Here is a 21,088-nt window from a genome sequence, read left to right as displayed (position 1 = left end):
GGCCTCAGTGTTTATTCTATGCCAGAAGCTACTGGTTTTGCTCCCAGCACATAACAATACGGGTTCCAACCCCTCTGGGCCAATCCCCAGTACGATCTTTAGTTCCACCGGAAGCAGGAGTGAGGGGGCTTAGGGGCCGGCGGGACATCATGCAGAGTGGTCCCACATGAGGGGCAGAGTTGGGGCGTCTCCTCCCAACTCCTGTCTCATCTACTTATCACCTCAAGGGAAGATGGGCATCTTTTCCAGAAGGTTGGATTCCTCACATCTCAGAAAAGCAAGCCTCCCGAAACCAGCCAAGGATGGACTTTCAAAACATATTTTCTTGCATGAAGAATGGATGGTGTTGATGGGGAAAGGCTCTGTGGGCTCGCCCCCTCTCCTCTTGTGTTGGGAAAGAACACCCCCCTTGCTACAGGATGGAAAGGAAAGCTTTTCCTCCGCCCTCACGTGCTGGCTCCCACTGTCCAGCCAAAGCAGAGTGACTGCCCCTACCCCCCAAATGGGGTGCGACCGAGAAACAGATGCTTTGCAGGGGTGCCTCTGCACCCAGACACCCTCACCATCCCTTTGGCTTGCTCTAGTGATGCTTGGCAGTCTATACCTCACGCTCATAGAGGTCCCTCTCCCTTATGGGGCCTTATTTCTGGTGGTCACTTGCTCTGGCGGCCATAAAGTCTGACTCACGCTCACCCCTGACCCCTAAGGTTCTCTTGGTAGACACTTCCTTGGGCTGAGTGGTTTCCTGGGGACCATGGGAGGCTTTCCCGAGAGGAGTCAGTGTGGAGGAACTATTAAAAGGAATCTCTTAAGGACAAGGAGAAACCCCAGGAACCTATAAACCAGGAGAGAGATTCAGGAGCTGGTGAAATGAAATGGAATAATAAGACCTAGCCTGCCCCTCAGTGTCTAGATCTTGCCTGTGCAGGTCCTAGAACAACAAAGAAAATAGGACAGCAGGCCCACCCTCTTCTTACCACCCCTCCAATTCCTGCTAGAAGGTGTTGGTTAAAGATCCTTTCAGACAGAGAAGTCGGGGAGAGAGAGAGGAAAACAGACAGGCAGACCCCAGGGGCTTGAGGCAGGCCTGGCAGCCACTTGACAAACAGAATACTCTCTCTCTCTGCTTCCAAATGCTGTTCTGAAAGCTTGGCCTCCAGGGCTCTCCAGGTTGCATTGGCATAGAGGTCGGGGGTGGGGGGGTGTACTGCCTGATAACTCTTGTTTCTTTTGTCCAGATGATTCTGACACGTACTGAGTGACTGCCCTTCTCTCATACTGAGATCTTTCAGGTGGAGTGCTCAATGACTGGTCTCGCATCACCATGAACCCCAAGGTGTTTAAACTACATCCCCGCAGCGGGGAGCTGGAGGTACTGGTGGACGGCACCTACTTCATCTATAGTCAGGTAGAAGTGAGTACGGTCTCAGGCCTAACTCTTCTTATATCCAGAATGCAGATCCGGTGCAGGCCACACAGGGGCGCTGTGGAGCCAGCCAAGATCAGCCAATGGCTTACTTCCGGCTTTGGCGGCTGGGAGTGATGGGGACACCGCACTGGGAGGGAGCTAAAAGGAGGAAAGAGAGAAGGGTCTGTTTTGACATTTTTTTACCCTGGCCGGATACCCAGCCCTCTGGTTCCCTCCTACAAGGCCCCAGGCCCTCGTCTCCCCACTGAGCTGTTTGGTTCTACTGCCAAACTTGAACTCTGTCTCAGGATATCCTTTGAAAGTCAGTTCCAGGGCTGCCAAGAACCCCTTCCCGTGCCCCAAGCCCCGACACCACTAGCTTTATAATCATTGGTGTTTCTGCAGACTTTCTGTCCACCTCAAAAAGATTTCTGTCTTTCCTTCCCCTTTCTCCCATTCGTTTCTCCTCGACCTTTCTGTTTCTCTGTCATATTCTCCCAGCCCTTTTCTCCCTCTGTTTTGGTCCTTGTCCTGGCCTGGTGCCCACTCCCCAGGTCTGCCAGTGCCCACCCACTTCCACCCCTGTTGTTTGCCTCCAATTGGGTGGCTCCTCAGAGCTAGATGTAGATGAGCCTTGAGGTTGGGGCTTCTGTGGGGCAGGCAGCAAGCAGGTGGATGGACAGAAGGATGATGGAGCCAGCAGAAGGTTCTCAAGGGAGGGTAACCAGAGAAGGTGGGTTCACTAGCGTTTGTTGAGCCCACCAAGCATCCCAACCCAGCCTGGGTCCTGACCCACAAAACTGTGTGGCACCTGAATACACTGCTGCATCCTGAGCAGCCTTTTATAAAGTGATTTAGGGTGACAGCCGAGTGTCCCAGTCCCCAGCAGTGTAATCCCAGTGTCCTATGGGCCATTTGTCCAAAGTGCCATTTGTTGGCAGGGAATCAAAGCTTGGGGTCAGGCATGATGGATAAGGGTAATGAAGGAGAGAAAAATTAAGTTCCTGGACCTGGGAGAGAATTGGGCGAGGCCTCAGGCCTTGGACCCCAAGGAAAATTGGGAAACCCCCCCAGTATCACGCCACTGAACGTAAGTTAGCCCTTCCTTCTGGCCCCAAAATAAGGTCGGGGGCTGGCTTTGGCCCTTCCGTATTCTTCATCTCATTTGTGATGGAGAGCTCTCCATCTCTCTGGATCTGTTTCCTCAATCCTCAGATGAGCAGGTCAAGGGACACTGGCAGAATCCGTGAGAGAAATTCCACACAGGGGAGGAGGGCGGTGAGCTGAGGGAGCCGCCATCCAGTAAAGAGCTAAAGAACTGGCAGGTGGTTTCTGCAGCATCTCGGGGGCATTGGGGACTTCTAAGTTTCTCCACAAATAGTCCACACGGCTTGAAATTAGAAGGGAAGTTGGATCCTTTTGTGTCTGTAGCGCTGGTTGCACCTAATGTGTGCAGAGAACTATGCCCAGGAGGGCAGAGGGCGGGAGTCTGGAGCTGGGGGAGGTCAAGGGTCAAGGGACGAATGAGACGTGGTTCTGGCCTTCAGAGGGTCTCCCACTAGATTGCTGTCAAAAGAAAGTCTTGCTCAGCCAGCTGAGCCCCATGGAGTGAGGGAGGAACCCTAAATAAGCCTTCCACCTGCCCGTCCTGGTGGCTAACAGAAGGTCCTATCTGTTCATCACGGGGCAGGGGGGCTACCCTCTCCTTCCTCTCCCCGCCAATCCCCTCTCATTGCCTCTCACCCAGGTCTACTACATCAACTTCACTGATTTTGCCAGCTATGAGGTGGTGGTAGATGAGAAGCCCTTCCTACAGTGCACCCGCAGCATCGAGACGGGCAAGACCAACTACAACACCTGTTACACCGCGGGCGTCTGCCTCCTCAAAGCACGGCAGAAGATTGCTGTGAAGATGGTGCACGCCGACATCTCCATCAACATGAGCAAGCACACCACCTTCTTTGGGGCCATCAGGCTGGGCGAGGCCCCTGCATCCTAGATCCCTCACCCCAACCCCAGCCCCAGTTTTGCCCCTGCCTGTGCCCCAACCCCAGGTTTGGGAGCCAGGACTCCCAGAACCTCCAAGTGCTGCTGTGGAGTGAGGCGTGTGGGTGTTGCAGCCGCCGAGAAAAATGCCCCCAGTGACTCCAGGATGAGAAGGTTTGCTTGACTTTCCAAAATGACCTTGAGTTAACAGGACAGTTGATGGAGCCCCAGGGTGGACATGAAGCAGAGCCTTCCTCCTTGGCTACATGTTGACTGCTTATGGCCTGACCCGTCAACCTCGAGGTCCCTGCTGTCACTTTATTGCACTAAAGTGAGGGTCTCGGGCAACAGGCAAGAAGGCAAAGGTGTGCCCCAGACTATGGGGTGAGCCTCTGACCCCCAAGGGGCTGCTGCTCCTATCTGCACTGGGGGTTGGGGGCAGGGATGGGGCGGGAGGGGAGCACTGCAGCCTAAAGAGAGGGGCAGGGAGGGGAAAGGGCAAGTGCTCATGGCAGAGACCAAGTGAGGGACCTGCCAGACGGTCAGCGAGCTCTTCCCGCTCAGGCTGAGCCGTGTTGCAACAGCTTGCCAGGCTTTGGGGACAGGAGGTTGGTTCTTCCTTGGAGCAACTGCAGGGGATGGCCAGAAACCCACCTGCATAAGCCCCTGAAGCCATACCTGAGGCCACATGTCTTTCACGTTGTTTACAGCTGTGCTCCACGCTCAGAAAACTCCCCGGGGCCCTGCCCAGTTGCTCCCTTCCCAGACTGACTCAACCACCCGTTCCCTTCCTCCTCAGAGCCTACCTCTGTCTGAGACAGGTGCCAATCCTGGGCCTGTGTTGATGTGAGTCTGGGATACTCCTTAGGTTACCCGGGCACCAAGGAAGTTTTCCATTTATTAAGCAACACAAATATTCATCTAGTCAACCTGCGTCTGGGGGCCAAGGGTGGGACTGGATGACCTCCCTAGAAGTGCCTTCAAATTCTAATATTTAGGCAGCTGCTGGGCTAAACTACTAAAATTCCCAAACCCTGGACAACCCCTGGGCAGCGACAAGGCAGAACTTTTCTACCTGACCCAGAAAGGGCAAGAGGTGGGAACAGGACAGGGTTTTATCCAAGTTTGCTGCAACCCAAAAGGTCATTACCATAGGCCTTATCTGAAAGGACAGCAGCTGATGCCTTCCTGAACCTCCCCTCACCTTTCTTCTCTCTGGCTCTGGGAAGTCACTGTACGGCAGCGTCACCATAGATTCCAGTGCTGCTCCCCTGAATCCAGGCTCAGGAGAAGGCAGCACCTAGGCACTGGGCAGGGCTCTGCCTTCTAGCCAGGCCCAAAGACACCTTCCCCGACCCCCACCCCCAACCCCGAGCCTCTCATCAGATTATATGATAGGATCATTCAAGGGCCTCATTTCTAACTGCCTGGGCCCAGGCTGGCTTCTGGGTGCTGGCTCTAACGCACAGCTGGGAGGGCCAGTCTTGTAGAGCCTGCTCTTCTTATTCCAGAAACAAGTTTCCTTTTCAGGAGATAGGGAATAAGTTCCCTTGGGCAGCTGAAATCCACCAAGAACCACAGGTCCTCATTTCCCTGCTGTGCCTTCCCTTTCTAAGCAACTACACTGCTTGGCCCTTCGAGGGTCAGGGTGAGAGTGGGTAGGCTACGCCGCCATTGTCTGGTTGCTAATGACAGCCTGGCCACCCCATGTGAGGGAAACTTTAGGCATGTATTTGACCCCAGCTCCTATAAAGTGCCTTACACAGTCCTTGGTCATGGCGGGATCTGATGAGAACCTATCCTGCAAGTTTGGAAAGTCCTTTCTCTCATCTCCTTTGATAATATCACAAATCCCATGGTTTAGACCAGGCTCAGAGAGGTGAAGTGCTTTAACCAGGATCTCACCCAGTTTAAGGCACAAACCTGGGCTTCAACCAGATCTGACTCCAAAGCTGTTCTGTTCCAGCCCAGTATTGTGTTGAATCTGGAATCTAGAGAGAACCAATAAAAATGGAACTGTGGACCCCAGATCCTTGAGGGGCCTTGGGAGAAACCCAGAGATGCTCGCCTTCATTCCTTGATGGTAACGCCTATTCTCTTGGCGCCCAGGGGCTCTATGGCAAAAGAGTAGGACGTTTGAGGAGGGGAAACAGCCATCAGCCTTTGAGCTCTTGTGTTCAGAAGAATTGTCTTGGTACCGCATCGAAACAGTAGGCCTCTAGTACCCACAGAATGGATGCCCCTTATGTCCTTTCATCCACCCGGCAAACCAGTGTACCAACCAACCATTGTATATGGCGCCCCTACTGCAGACAGTGTCCTCTGGTTACCCTGCAGACAGGTCACAGGAGCTGGCTGCTTCCCACAGCTACTAAGTAACTCCTTATCCCTTTCTACCATACCTCAGAGACCTCTGTGCTACCCGGATCTCTCAGGGATGGAGGGAAGACCAGAGAGAGGGCTGGCTCTAAGGCCAAAGGGGTGTGAGCAAAAGGAAGGAAAAGGTTTCTGAATTGTGCCCCGAAAGGACATTCTGACACCCACTCTATTCTCCCGATATGGAGGGGATTCAAAGGGAAAACAGGATCACACAGGACCTCTTTATTCATTGCAACCCCTCAAAAGGAACCCTGGAGGGAGAAGAGCTGGGAGGGGACCCAGAGGTGGCTAGGGAGCCCGGTTGCCGCCAAGTTACTGGCAAAGTGGTGAAGCCATTTACTATCAAGAGAAGGTGCAAAGAGACTCCCAGTTTGGAATTATGCTGCTGTGACTTGGCCAGAAGGCCAAGGCCTGCTTGGAGAATGGCATGAGGGTATTTGTGAGCAAGCAGAGGGCTGAGGTTTGAAGGAGAATTGTGTGGCGGGGGCTTTGCCAGCTACTTGGGCTTCAGCAGCTGAAGCTGGCACAAAAGGCAGCTGTTGGGGGCTGTTCAGCTGCTGGTTCTTTGGAAAATGTAGTCTTTGCCTTTTGTCCCCTTTCATCCATCCTGAGCCAAACATCTTCTGATGAGCAGTAAAGGGCTAGGAACCCTGGAGGTGAACCAAGACTCTGATCCACGTGTGAGTCAAGGTGTTTTATGTAACTTCTGATGGATGCAAACAGATTCAGAGAAATTGAGGGCTGGAAAGGCCCTTAGAGGGAATCTAGCCTGACCCACCTTCTACCCCAACCTGACTCACATGGAACCTGAGGCCCTGAGAGGGAAGGTGACCCGCCCGAGGGGAAGGAGCCCTGACCTCCAGACTGACTAAGGTGAGGGGGGAGCAGTCCCTGGTCCCACACAGCTCCCTTCTTTCTGCCAACCCCAGACGCAAGGCTGTAAGTGTGTGGCCCCCTTCCAGAGCTTGGCCAGGCTGAGGAAGAGCAGCCACAGCCTTTGTAGGAGCACGTCTTTCCCCAGGGCGCTCTCCCAGCTTCTGCCTCTGGACTGGAAGGTTCTGGACAGGCCCCACACTGAGGCCACCTTGGCACTGCCTTGGGCCCTGTCCCTGCCTGGAGGCTCCCCTAGGGCATATGAGCACAAAGAAGGAACAGGATTTTTTTTTTCTTGTAATACAATTCAGGGTTCTCCCCAAGTGGAGTGAGGATGTGTCCTTTCTTTATTCCAAAAGCTCCCAGCTGGGGTGGGGGTGGGCTTTGTTGTGAGAATGGCCTGGAGCAGGCCCAGTGCTGCTTTGGGGGTCGGCACCCAGTGTGAGATACCGTGTATATAAACTATACATAATGTATATAAACTGGGATGTAAGTTTGTGTAAATTAATGGTTTATTCTTTGCAAATAAAGCTTTCTCCCCTTGTTCTTGAGATTGACTCAAGCACGTCCTCCATGCCAGGTGCTTCTCTGACATCACCCATGAGCTTCAGGAAGAACCGAGGCACCCATTGCATTTAAGAGGCAACAGGAGGAAGGTATTCCGAATTTCCAGTCAGAATATCCCACATCCTCTCTGTGCCCCAACCTCCAGGCACTCATCCCTATCCCCTAGGTCTTTTCCCATAGACATATGTCCAGTAGGCTAGAGGGCCTGCAAGAAGGAACACGGCCCCAAGGCAGTGACACCACATGGAGTTGCCCTCAGCTGGAGACTTATTTCAGGCCTGCATCCAAAAGAGCTTGGGTAGATGCAGCCTCCAGCTCCCCAGGATGTATCATCCCATTTTGCAGATGAGGAGACCAAGACTAAAGAGTTGAAGGAGCTCGCCTAAGGTCACCCAATTAGAAAGTTTACTTAAACTTTCAAAGAACTGTTGACAAGACCCTAGACCATAAACTTAAACTCTTTTTTTTAATAGACTGGAATGTTGATTTTTTTTAATTGAATACACTTTCTTTTAAACATTGATATGCCATGACATGTAGGGCATTGTTTGCTTGCAGACAGGAAATGGGTAAAATGGTTGCAGAAGAATTTTGTGTAGCTCTTGGCTCAATCACTTTTGATATCATTTGATCATTCCCAGCACTCTCTGAGGTAAGCAGGGGAGGGACAACTTGTCCCATTTTTACTGATAAGGAAACAGGCTCAGAGGTGACTGATAGCTCCAAGTCACAGGGCTTGAAGGGGGTGGGGCCTGAACTCAAAGCCCCCTGGATCTCAAGGCAGCCTGTCTTGGAGGAGCCTTGACACCAGGAGATGGGGCTGCTTGAGAGCTGGAGGAGAGTCACACGCAGGGATCCTAGGCCCCTGGAACGGGCTGGCTGGGGCACAGGCAATGTCAGCAGGTGCTGATGCTGAGTGGGCCTCTGTGAGGGAGCCTTCAGGGCACCTCTCCCCCTAGAGCCTTCCCTGTCTTGGGGGCATCTCCGTCATGGCCTGAAGGAAAACACTGAGAAGAGCTGGAAGGAGGAGACAGATGAAAGAGGAAGAGGGCCCTCCCCATCGCTATCCCCCAGTCCCCGTCACACTGAGGACTGGCTGAATCAGAAGCAGGAGCCCCACAGGTGACGTCTTCCTGTTTCCCGGCTCCACACCTTCCAGGCAGGCTGAGAGGCCCCCGGGGATGTCTGTCAAACTATCACCAGTTCCTGGGTCTCTGAGAAGCCAAACTTGGTCTTGTGCTGGTCAAATAGATTGCGCAGGGCGCTGATATAGACTGCATGGTATTTATCCAGCGTCTGCGGGCTCGGGTTCTCAATCTTGGGCATGGGTAGAGGCTTCCCAACTGCCAGGGGAGACAGACAAGGGAAAGGGAGGAATCTCAGAAAGGCGTCCTCCTTAGAATGGGCCTCAGCCCTTCAGCCCAGTTTCTCCCTTAACGCTTCCCCTGACCCTGCACTCAGCCTGGTCCGCCTCCCCACCTCTGGATACAGCCAGAGCCAAGGGTCAGCCTCAGAACTGGCTCCTCTAGCCCGGATGAGGCTGCCAGCAGAGGGACCCACTCACCGATGGTGGTCACAGGCCGAGCGTAGGGCAGAAAGCCCCAGGAGTTCTCAGTGAAGCCACGCCCGTAGAAGGCACAAGGGTAGATGTGTACCATGCTCTGAAACCACTTCTGGAAGCGATTGACCAAGCCCCCAGGAGTGAAAATATGCTGATTGTAGAGTTCTGTCTCTCCAAAGGTGTAAGCAGGGATTAGAGCCACCCTGCAGAGGAAAACCATGTTCTTTGATGGCCCAAAAGGTAAGGCCCTTGCTGAGAGCCAGACACACTGACCACCAGTAGCCCCTGGATCTGCCTATAAGCTCCTCAGTTCCTGACCCAACTGGGCCCAGGCCCAGGCTAAGTGTGAGGGTCACATGGTCTACCCCATACTGCCCAGGGAGACAAAGTAGCAGCCAGCTAAAGGACGTGAGTCCCAGCCCCTCCCGTAAACCCTCAAGTCTGAAACACTGGCAGATCAGAGGGGAGGGCATATCTCAGTGGTAGAGCATGTGCGTAGCATGCACAAGCTCCTGGGTTCAATCCCTAGTACCTCCATTAAAATAAATATGTAAATACATAAACTTGATTATCTCCACAACAAAGCAAAAACAACCAAAAATTCCACTGGCAGATTAGACCCAAGGGCCGTTTCTTCCCTTTAACCAACAGGGTAATTTCGGATCTCTCCGAGATGGGGTCTCAGCCAGTCATTTTTATAGAGGGACTGGCCCAGATGAGAAGCTAGTGTGAGGGAGCACAGGCTCAAGGCTGATCTGCTAGCTTTTCTTCATAAGCAGAAATGCTTCCAGAACCTGGCCCAGGCTCTACTCTGACACAGAAGCTGCTCCCCCTCCCCCTCCCCCCGCACAACCGGCTTGTACATCATTTCCTCAAAACCACTTACCCCTGCCCTGATAGGCTTTTGGAGCCCTTTTCCCCAGTCTGGACCAGAAACATCCTTACCCATGCCGAAGGGCCATGCGGATAAAGCCCATGCGGTTCTTCAAGACCAAGGTGGTAGATCCTGGCAAGCTGAATCTGCACTCACTCAGGCCGCCAACCACCACAATCAGCATGTTGCCTGTGCCTCTATGGGTAAGCAGGAAGTCCATGGAGGACTGGCTCACAGAGCAGATTCCTGGTGGTCAGGAAAAGCCAAAGGGTCATTGGTCACTTGCCAAACCTCCGAACTTTCCTCCCTACCTCTTCAAAGGAGGAGCAAGCCTCACATCAGGCAGCCTAGCCTAAGGTAGCTTCTTAAGACCAGAGGGGGTGGGTGGGTATAGCTCAGTGGTAAAGCACATGCCTAGTATGCATGAGGTCCTGGGTTCAATCCCCAGCACCTCCATTAAATAAATAAATAAACCTAATTACCTTCCCCCTCAAAGTAACAAACAAAAAAGACAAGAGGGGATCCGAGAGTTGGCCTTGTTCTCACCCATTCACCCAACAGTTCTCCCTCAGGGAGCCAGTTTTTCTTTGGCTTGATGTCCTAGGAGCCAACTCACCTGTCGTCATGATATAGTCTCTGAGGAGAGGCACCCAGAAAAAGGCTCCCAGTGTGAGCAAATAAGGGGTGATGCCAGGAAAGATCTTGGAGAAGCCTGAGGCCTCTGTGGCAAAGTGGCCAAAGTAGGAATGGGACAGGAGCCCATGAGGGTGGCAGACAACAATGTAGTTGTGGCTTGGGGAGAGATCATGAGTCTTCAAGAGCTGTGGAGGAGAAGGAAGGTATAGCTCAGTGGTAGAGTGCGTGCTTAGCATGCATGAGGTCGTGTTTTCAATCCCCAGTACCTCCATTAAATAAATAAATAATTGTCATTCTAAGTGAAATATAAACCAGAAAGAGAAAGAAAAATACCATATGATATCACTTATATGTGGAATCTGAAAAAAAGGATACAAATGAACTTATCTACAAAGCAGAAACAGACTCACAGAGAACAAACTTAGGGTTACCAGTGGGTAAAGGCGGGTGGGAAGGGATAAATCAGAAATTCAAAATTTGCACCTCTTGGGGAGTGATGGAAATGTTAGCTATCTTGATTGTGGTGGTGGTTTCATGGGTGTACGCATCTATCAGAATTCATTATCAAATTGTACATCTGAAATATGTGTAGTTTACTGGACGGGAATTATACCACAATAAATGTGTTAAAAATATACATAAATAAATGAACTGAATTACCTCCCCTCACAAAAAAAAAAAAGCTTAAAAAAAGAATTTAAGGTTCAATTAAAAAAAAATAAAGCTGTGGAGGCATGTGGAGTCAGGAGGGGTATAGCTAGGGAAGAGGACTCCTCTTCCGGTCAGAGACCTAGAAAGGAAAGGGCTGCAGGGTCTGGCCACGCAGGTGGGATAACACACAACTCCAGGAAGCACCATCCACATGAGCCTTGATATGAATGATGCCTCTGACCTCCACCCTGACCTGGCTGCTGCTGGGCCTGGGGCCCAAGTGGGGATCCAGGACGACTCACCTTGAGTGGGAAGTAATCACAGTACTGTTTCCACAGGTGCCAATGCCTCACACAGGTAAGCCGGCGACCACCTAGAAACAGAGCCAATGCAGCCGAGCTACACCCACCCCACCCCACCCCTGCACTGTCTTCTCCAGAGCCCTTTAGGGCCTGCCTCAGGGTACGCTCACCCCCTGCTGTTGCCTGCTCTCTTAAGTGACAGCCAGGCTGCAAACCGAACATTCTGATGTCCCACTTAGGACCAGCCTAGCCCACTCCAGCTTTGATCTGGGCCTTGCTTGCAGCATGCAAAGAGCCCTTCCCTCTCCTCTAGCCCAGGGAGGAACAGGCTGCAGGGCGGCCTGGGAATTGTCCAGAACCTCTCAGGAGTATGAGAAGAGACAGAAAGCATGTGGCAGGTAGCAACACAGCCCTCACAGGGCCCTTACCTCGCTCCGGGGTCTTCCAGTCAAAACCCAGCCAGGCGAGAAGGAGCACAGTGAGAGGCCAGTACGGCGTGAACACCACCAGGTAGAGGTTGGTGATGATCACAGTGTTGACTGGAGGGAGCCCAGGACAGAGTCAGTGAATGGTAGACAGTCCTTCCCACTTGCCCGCCCTCTGGGGTTCTGTCCACTCCAAGGTCGCAAGCACGCTCTCACTGACTCACCCCAGCACACAGCCTGTGTGCCCATGGTCTCTGCACCCCTGCTCTGGCCTTGGGAACCTGTTTGGAGTCTAAAAGGCAAACTGTGTTCCTCCCCAGCTGTGCTACATGTGGTTAACCCTCTGACCCACTCCCCATCCCCGGCCCCAGGACCTGCTCCATCACTGGTCCAGGCTGCGTTCAAAGGCATGGACCACTGGTGGGTCACACTGATCTGGCCATCAGAGGTTGGAGCCCTGGACAGACAGACCCAGGAACAGTCTTCCTCCAACTCCCGTTTTTCCTCGCCACATCAACTCTGGGAGGCAGCAGTGAAAGGAGTACTAGAGAAAGAGGATACCCACCCTCCACCAGGTGGGGAGCACACGAGATGGCGAACAGGACACAAAGGAGAACGCACACGGGGCTAGAATAAGGCACTGGGCAGTGTTGAACTCCAATAAGATAAGAACAATATAGGTCAGGGTAGTTAGGACAGACTTCACGGAGATGAGTCACAGAATTATTACTGGACTCAGTTTTTAAAAACAGCCGTGGGAGAGAAAGTGGGTCAAAATGAAGGTTAGAAAAGAAAGAAAACATTTCTAATTGAACATGGCAGATTGAACGCAAGTTTTTTTTTTTTTTTTGGTTTGTTTGTTTGTTTTGTTTTGTTTTTTTATCTTGACTCCTTGCTGGAGCCCCCCTGAAAATGACTGGAAGAATTTTTGAAAAGATATAGATCCTGCAAAGAAAAAGAGAATTAGAGAGATGTCAACCGTGGATGAGAGCTATCAGCAAAATGTTTGCATGCTGGACAGTAGACAGAGGAGGGATTAACTGACTTTGAACAAAGGAAGCTGGAACCTAGTTGCCTGCAAGGGGAATGCCTTCAAGAGCTAGCCTGTTTGCGCTGGAGAATCTTGGATAGACTCAGAATTTGGACACTAGGTGTCACCAAAAGCAGGTATGGGGCACAGAGCCTGACTGAAAGACTATCAAAATAATTAAAACCCTGGACCCCATCCCCTCCACCACACAGCTGGACAATGGGAGGATTATTCTCTGAGAAAATGAACCCAAAAGACTCTAGACTCAGATACTGACACTAGACGCAGCTAAGATATCCTAGATGCAGCCAAATTATTATTCAAGTATGAAAGTAGAATAAAGACAATCTCAGATGTATAGTCTCAGATAGCGTACCTCTCATGTCCCTTTCTCAGGAAACTACTGGAGGATGTGTGCCACCAAAATGAGGGAGGAAAGCGAGACAGATGAAGGCAGAGGATCCAGGAAAAAGGATCCAACCAGGAAAGGAAGGGAGCAGGAAGTGAGCAGGTAAGGAGAGCAAGGTGCCTAGGGCACAGGATTCAAGGAGACACTCACTCTCAGGGTCAGCCAAGTAAGTACTGAACCAACCAACAGTTGTACAACCCTGAGAATGAGTACCTTCTTTTTTTGTTGTTGTTTTTAGGGGGTAATTAGGTTTATTTATTTATTTATTTATTTTTAATGGAGGTACTGGGGATTGAACCCAAGACTGTGTGCACGCTAAGCAGGCACATTACCACTGAGCTCTACCCTCTCCCCTGAAAACCTCCTTAAATTGTGTACCCAGGGTATCTCAAGGGCCCGGGAGACAACAGCGATGCATGAGACCAGATGGTAACAGGACAATGCTAAGCTCCAGCCGTGATGTTCATGAGGAAATTTAAAATGGCGGGAGAGGGAAAGGGGCGTCTAGATTCCTGATGTGTTTGTGGAGAGTCTAGGGATGAATGAGCGATAACTGATAGATAGCTGCTAGATAACTTGAGAAATTTAAAATGAGGCTATTATGAATTTCAGGGCAGACAAGAAGTTGCACAAGAAAGGAAATGAAATCTTAGAGCAGGAAATAGCTCAATTGTGGATAATATTTCCTAGTCATTTTCCATATTAGGAAGTCAATGCCAGTGTCTAAAATTGTTCAATCAGAAAACAGTCATCTTGAGAAATTTCAAATGGTCAAATTGAGACCTATGGAGGGAAATAGAAGAAAGAGCTGCCCGAGTTGAGAGTAGCTGCCTCTAGAGAACAGATCTAAGGGTGGCACAAAGGCTGCTTTAGGCCTTGGATCTACTCCTTACAAAACGAGACTTGACTTTTTCAAGAAATAAGGGGAGGCATGGGTCTAGGCCAGGGGAGACCTCCCTGTTTCCCTTAGGCTTTGCTTGAAACCAGACAGTATTGGGGACATCCTGGGAGGCAGTGTGGCCTCAGGTGGGGTGCCCTGCGGTGAGACGAATCCTGTATCTGCCACTTAGCATGAGTGTGATCACAGGTGAGCTGCTGAATTTCACTTGGCCAGTGGGGACCACAATACCGGTACCTACTTTATCTTCCTTACAGACTCCATGTGAAGGTCTTCTCTTCAGGACGTTAGGGTCTAAATGGATATGATTCCACTCTCGGATTCTAGGGCAAAGAGCTGGGAATGCTCTGAGGGACCATCTGTGAATGAGTGATGGAGGGACCAGTACTGGAACCATCATCTCCCAGGGCCCAGCCCTTCACCCTGCCCCAGGTGGTGACCTCTCCGTACATCCCAAAGCCAAGGCCTGAGTAAGAGCCCTCGGGGACGGTTCTCTCTGTACTCAACCCCTCCTTTCAGCCACTCTCCTCCTTCGTCCTTCTCTGCTCCACTTGCCAGCTCCCACTGGGACCTGCACCTTCAGTGTTGCCTCCTCCCTGTCTCTCTCCCACATCTTCTGATCATCAAATCCTACTAATTCAACTCCAATTTCTTGAATGTCTCCTTTTATTTCCTCCTCTCTTCATCCCAATTACTCCTGGGCTGGTCCAAATCACCACAATCTCTTACCTGGACTATAGCAATAGACTCTTCCTAAAATCGGTTTGCTATACAGAGCTATAGTGATCTCTCAAAGAAAAACCACCTGACATGTTACTATATATAAAATAGGTAAACAACAAGGACCTCCTGTACAGCACAGGGAACTAAATTCAATTTCTTGTAATGAGCTGTAATGGAAAAGAAATTGAAAAAATATATATACATATGTGTATGTAGGAAAAAAATCTGAAAAAATATATATGTATGTATATGTATAACTGAATCACTTTGCTGTACACCTGAAACTAACATTGTAAATCAACTACACTTTAATAAAAAAATAGAATAAAAAAAAACCACCCCCATCTGATGTTATTGCCTCATGCCCAACCCCATCACTGTTCCACACGGCCCTCAGGAAAATGTCCAAACTCTTTTCCATGCTTGACCATGCCCTGCACAATCTGTCCCCTTCCTCTTTCTCCCCAATCTCTTCTGTCTTCCCTCTCCCGTTATCAATTCATTCATGAACGTTAGTCCTGTGCCACTCACCCCCTCATCCCACTTAACCACTGGCAGATCCTTGAATGCTCTGTGCTCTTCTCTCATCCCAGCCTTGTCAGCTATTGCCCACCCTCTTCCCTGAACACGCATCCTTCCTCATCTATTTTCCAATTATCCTTTAAGAGTAAACTCACATTAAATAGAAAAATGGGGAAAGGTCATGAATGGGCCGTTAACAGAAAAAGAGATAATCACTGCTGATGAATACATGAAAAGATGCTCAACCTCATCATTAACAAAGTTCAAGGTAAGGCTCATGGGTGTTTACACCTCTCGCTCTGGAGGACAGAGTCAAGAGTGCACGTGATCCCTCTGTTCCCTTTCCTGCCCACACTAGGGTCATCTCTGAAGCCACATTTTGCAGCATCACAGTTTGGGGGTGGGTACAGCTCAGTGGTAGAGCACGTGCTTAGCATGACAAGGTCCTGGGTTCAATCTGCAGGACCTCCATTAAAAATAAATAAGTAAATAAACAGTTTTGGCATGAACAAAAACATAAGCCACTGAGATTTTCACATTAGTTGGTTACCACAGCATACACTCTCACACTCATTTTTACAAATGGAAGCGAGACTCAGAGAGGATAAGTCACTTGCTAAAGGAACACGGATAGTAAGTGGTAGTGTTGGGATTCGAACACAGGAGTGGCTGGCTCAAGAGTGTTTTTAGCACCCATATTTTACTGCCCCTTGGCTATATGTCTGTGTCTGTGTGCACACACACGTGCATGTGGCAAAATATATATATATATATATATATATATATACACACACACATATATATTTGTATATATATATATTTGTATAAACATAATTTCTGTCTATATACACAAAAGAACTGTTAACGGTGGTTACCTCTGAGGAGCAAAATTAGGGGCTATTAGGGAGGGAATGGACTGAGGAAGGAGACATACCAGCCTAGAGGCTCCAGCCCCACAGGGGGCCTCGCCCAGGGTGGCCTTCCACAATGTTCTTGCTTCTGCCCCAATGTAGTGTCAGCTCCTAGGCCCTGAGGACTCTGCTTTCCCAGAGGGACACATTGGCAATGAAGGGACAGGGATAGTAATGAGACCAGTCTGTGGAGATAGGACCAGAACTCAAGAAACACAATAGAACAGAACCCAGTGTCTTAAAGCTTCTGGGTCGGAGCAGACTCTAAAGGCAGTTATTGGTTTCTGAGAACCCTGGAGCCAGGGCCAATAAAGAAAGCTGGCCATGTTAACCAAGTGGAAGGAGGCCCAGCCCAGGCAGGAAAAGTGCTCTTCCTAAAGAATAGCAATGCCGAATGCCAAAGCCACAGCCCGTTTGAAAAAGCAGGTGATGAAGCAGTCCAGCTTGGAAAGACCAGCTCTGGCTGACTGGTTTCAGGTATTTTGGAGAGCCAGCAGCTGGAAGTATGAGAGTGAGGATCACTGCCGCTCCTGCCAGACGAGGGACTCAGCCTTTACTGAGGAGAGAGCCTCAAGGCCTGGGCCGCACGGAAGGAGCGAGCAGCGGCCCAGCTGGGGCCCTGGTCCTTGGCGAGAAGTCACTCTGAATGGATAAAGAAGATGCGGTATATAGACACAGTGGAATATACTCAACCATAAAAAAAAGAAATCATGCCATTTGCAGCAACATGAATGGACCTAGAGATGATCATATTGAGTGAAGTAAGTCAGACAGAGAAAGACAGATATCATATGATATGACTTATATGTGAAATCAAGTTGCTAATACACACAAATTCCTTTCTCCTGGTCCCTTCCAGCTCTGATTGCCCAACATTCCTAAGTTAACGCTGCTTTTTTTTAGCCTTCCGGGGTCCTGGTACCCAACCAGGCAGGCCTCTGAGTCCCTCATTCCCTGTTCTCTGGTCCACTCTCCCTGTTCCCTGACAGGCCCCAGGCTCCCAGCACCACCCCTACAGCGTTCTTCCTTCCCAGGTATCTTCCGAGGTCATTCCATTCTGGCCCCTGCCTCCAGCCAGTACCTAAACCACTTGAAGATGAGAATGGTTTTCCAGGCCTCTCTCCCATAGAGATGATTTGTTTCAACACCTAGAACACCTGCATCAAAGTAACTTTCCAAAGTATGTGTGGTGTGGAAAGTGGAAAAACAAATGGATGGATCCATGGATGGATTCCTTTGGGCAAGAAGTTTGTCGGAGCTCCCCCTGCCACCAAGGCCACTGTCTTGCACCGTGGGTCTACTCAGGTCCCCAAGGTTGCAGCTAAGCCCATTTCATGGGCAAAGCCTCAGTGCAACTGCCCCCCGTGTTCTCCAAACATGCCCTCCACTGGAGACCCAAGAGGGCTCACCACACACAAATGCAACAAGGCCCACTCGCACACACATGTGCACATGCACACACATACTCCTGCATGGGCACAGACCCATACCCACATGTGCACTCACAGATCCCATGATTACCGTGCCCAGGCGTGTCAAGCTAGAGATCAGGGTGGCCAACTGCCCTGATCTGCCTGGGACAAACCCAAGTTTGAGCATCAAGAGTCCTGCTATACCTTCTAACCCCTCAGTCCCAGGCAAACCAGGACATTTGGCCACCCTGCCCAAGACTGAAGTCTTACCGATAATAAAGGCACTGAGGCACCACTGGAAAACAGCGAAGACCTCCAGGGCGGTCTTGAGGTCCTTCTTGGAGGGTAGGAACATTATGCCCAGGGTCCCGGAGTCTCCAAGTCAGCGCTGTTTGGCTGTCCAGCACCAATTGCACAGAGGCCAGCGATGTTTCCTCCCTTCGTGCTTTCTCATGCTTTCTTCTTCAGCCTCTGCCTGGTCTCCACCCCCAACCCCCCCACCCCACCCCGACAGGATCACAAGACAACATGCTGCTTCTGCTCATCCAGTTCCTTCCAGCCATCACCTGCACTTTCACACACTTGGGCGTGGCCCGGGCTGCAATTATGACACCCCCTTGCGTACCTGCATAGAGAAGTGTGGATGAAACTCTGGTGTGGGAAGGGAGTGGAGGCAGGAGTGGGACTGACTTAAGGCCTCCAGAGCCCGTGGGTGTGGTGAGAGAAGGGAGGGAGACCAAGGCCTACCTGGCACCTAGAGCCTGCATTTCTGCTGATTAGGCCCATCTGTCTGTGGTCTCTCAGTGACAGCATGACTAGAGAGGAGGAGAGAGGAGGTCACAGACCACACCTAGAAATGCCTTTGGCCTTGTGCTCAGTCCAGGAGTACCCACGACTCCCCATAAACAGACATCAGATGTGCTATCAGTGAGTGAATAATTAGGTGCTGAATTAATTTTGTATTGAATGAATGGACAACTGTAAGTACATAGATCAAATGATTCCGTGTTCACGAAATTCTAAAACAGGCAAAACTGATCTACAGGGAACAAAATCAGAGCAGTGGCTGCCTCTACGAGGAAATTGACTAGGAGGGAGCATGATGGATGTTTTGGGGGTGACAACAATGTTCTCTGTCTTGATAGAGCTTTGAATTACACGGGTCCAGAACCCATTTGTCCAAATTCAGCAAATCCCAACTTAAGATTGGTGCATTTCTCTGCATGCAAATTTACCTCAAAAGTAAACAAATATCACTCTCATTAATGCTGACGTGTTTAAGGGTGAAGAGGACTGATGGCCGCAGTTGACTTTGAAATGCACGTAGGATGTTTTGATGGCTAGATAGAGGGCTATATTAATGGACTGATGTGCAATAAATCAACTATAGCAAAATATCATCAGTACAAGATAGGTGGTGGGGGCTCACTGCATAAGTCTTTCAAATATTCTGTAGGTTTAAAAGTTTTGATAATAAAATTTCACTAAAAAAAGTTCCCTCAAAGTCACAATAGAAAATAAATTTAAAAAATCTGATTTCTTCACTAACTATCAGAGAAATGCAAATCATAACTACAATGAGATATCACTTCACACCAGTCAGAATGGCCATCATTCAAAAGTTCACTAACAACAAATGCTGGAGAGGCTGTGGAGAAAAGGGAACTCTCCTCCACTGCTGGTGGGAATGCAGTTTGGTGTAGCCACTATGGAAAACAGTTTGAAGATTCCTCAAAAAACTAAAATTAGACTTACCCTATGAGCTAGCAATCCCACTCCAGGGAATACACTTGGAGGAAACTCTAATTTGAAAGATGCACCCCAACATTCATAGCAGCACTATTTACAATAGTCAAGACATGGAAAGAACCTAAATGTCCATTGATGGATGGCTGGATAACAAAGTTGTGGTATACTTATAGAATGGAATACTACTCAGACATAAAAAAGAATAAAATAATGCCATTTGCAGCAGCATGGATGGAACTGGAGATCGTCATTCTAAGTGAAGTAAGCCAGGCAGAGAAAGAAAAATACCATATGATAGCACTCGTATGTGGAATCTAAAAAAATAAGACACAAATGAACTTATTTACAAAACAGAAACAGAGTCACAGACACAGAACAAACTTATGATTACCAGGAGGGAAAGGGGGTGGAAAGGGATAATTTGGGAGTTCAAGATTTGCAGAGACTAACTACTATATATAAAATAAATCAACAAGTTTCTACTGTACAGCACAGGGAACTATATTCAGTATCTTGCATGTACATGTGCATACATTGCATTGTGCATTGTGTGTGCTTATGTGTGTACAATGGTAAATATATACCTAGTTGCCAATATGTATTTATATCTCCATATCTGTAGGTGACATCTCCAAGTATACGTTTGTGTGCTAGGGGGATCTGTGAATGTGAAATCATCAGAGTCCAGCCAGGGTGTGTGCTGCAGGCCAAGTACATGCAAATGTGAAAGACTGAAAGGGTTTCTTAATGTGACACATAATTACTGAGGACATAGTATATGCCAGGGACTGTTCTAGACAGCTGGGTTACATTAGTGAGCAATAAACAATTTTTAAAAAGTCGTGCTTTTGTGAAGTTTACACTCTGGTAGGGGAAGACCGATGATAGAAATTCATCAGTTACCTTAAGTATATAGTGTGCTACACAGTGATAAGTGCTATGGAAAAAGAAAAATCATTTGAACAGAGCAAGAAATTTCTAGAGTGGCAGGGGAGGGTATAGGTCAGTGGTAGAGTATGTGCTTAGCATGCACGAAGTCCTGGGTTCAATCCCCAGTACCGCCATTAAAAAATAAATAAATAAACAAACCTAATTACCGCCCTCCAAAAATTTTTTAAATGTAAGAAGTTCCCGGGGGGCTGAAGAGGAGGAGGGGTTAGGTAAGGAGATCAGGCTTTACAGTTTGAAAAGGAGAGGTTGGGAAAGGTTATGCACAGAGAGTGTCACTTAAGCAAAGACTTGAAGGAGATGAGGAAACCAGCCGTGTGGTGGTCTGGACTGAGAATGTTCCAGGCAGAGGGCATCGCCAGTGCCCAGACCCTAAGGTGGGGTGTGCCTGGCAGGTGGCAAGGAGCACAAGACTCAGGCTGAGGGAGTGACAGGAACTGACAAGGTGAAGTTGGAGAGCTCAGTGGGGCCAGATGGTGGAAAGCTTTGGCCTTTTCCTCTGAAATGGGGAGCCATTGTGGGGTTTTGAGCAGAAAAGGGAAAGTACTGCCTTAGGGTCTTAAAGAGCCAAAGAAGAGGAAAGAGCCTTTTGAGGGATTCTGACAACCATACAGGCAGAGATGATGGTGGAGGTCAAGATGGTGGGAAGTGTTCGGATTCTGGATGTCTCCTCTGACTCAGAGGTCCCACCGGGCATCTCCTTTCTGAGGCTCAGATGCCTCTCCCTGGGAGTCCCGTGAGTGAGCAGCCACCATGGGCCCCGCCTTGACCTGGGTCCCTTTCTGGCCTCCAGCTTCGTCCTACACAATTCTGTAGGAAAGATG

General features: G+C 49.7%; 2 protein-coding genes and 1 non-coding gene across 27 annotated transcripts in view; 2 read left to right on the top strand and 1 right to left on the bottom strand.

Moving 5' to 3' along the window:
- Positions 1 to 7,203, top strand: part of EDA (ectodysplasin A) — a 326,107-nt gene extending 318,904 nt beyond the window's left edge. Inside the window, exons 7-8 of one of the 5 annotated variants that reach the window (XM_045509180.2) lie at positions 1,293 to 1,414; positions 3,156 to 7,203. In XM_045509180.2, the coding sequence (XP_045365136.2) occupies positions 1,293 to 1,414; positions 3,156 to 3,407 (374 nt within the window). In that variant the 3' untranslated portion in view covers positions 3,408 to 7,203. Of the gene's footprint in view, positions 1 to 1,283; positions 1,563 to 3,155 lie in introns of those variants that run through there. The other 4 variants (XM_045509181.2, XM_045509178.2, XM_045509179.2 and 1 more) reach the window with 4 other exon arrangements.
- Positions 7,204 to 7,336: 133 nt separating this feature from the next.
- Positions 7,337 to 21,088, bottom strand: part of AWAT2 (acyl-CoA wax alcohol acyltransferase 2) — a 181,250-nt gene continuing 167,498 nt past the window's right edge. For all 21 annotated transcript variants that reach the window (XM_074359638.1, XM_074359635.1, XM_074359642.1 and 18 more), the window contains 7 exons: positions 17,838 to 19,630; positions 11,666 to 11,776; positions 11,238 to 11,308; positions 10,265 to 10,469; positions 9,720 to 9,894; positions 8,778 to 8,977; positions 7,337 to 8,556 (listed from right to left, as the gene is read on the bottom strand). In XM_074359638.1, coding sequence (XP_074215739.1) covers positions 8,402 to 8,556; positions 8,778 to 8,977; positions 9,720 to 9,894; positions 10,265 to 10,469; positions 11,238 to 11,308; positions 11,666 to 11,776; positions 17,838 to 17,922 — 1,002 coding nt within the window. In that variant the 5' untranslated portion in view covers positions 17,923 to 19,630 and the 3' untranslated portion in view covers positions 7,337 to 8,401. The remainder of the gene's footprint in view (positions 8,557 to 8,777; positions 8,978 to 9,719; positions 9,895 to 10,264; positions 10,470 to 11,237; positions 11,309 to 11,665; positions 11,777 to 17,837; positions 19,631 to 21,088) is intronic.
- TRNAT-AGU (transfer RNA threonine (anticodon AGU)) lies at positions 10,025 to 10,104 on the top strand. Its single transcript has one exon. It is a non-coding gene; the product is annotated as a tRNA-Thr (tRNA).

Source organism: Camelus bactrianus, chromosome X, assembly GCF_048773025.1.
Source record: "Camelus bactrianus isolate YW-2024 breed Bactrian camel chromosome X, ASM4877302v1, whole genome shotgun sequence".
Classification (NCBI taxonomy): Eukaryota; Metazoa; Chordata; class Mammalia; order Artiodactyla; family Camelidae; genus Camelus; species Camelus bactrianus.
Note: the sequence above shows the minus strand (reverse complement) of the source record. Positions and strands in the feature narration are given on the sequence as shown.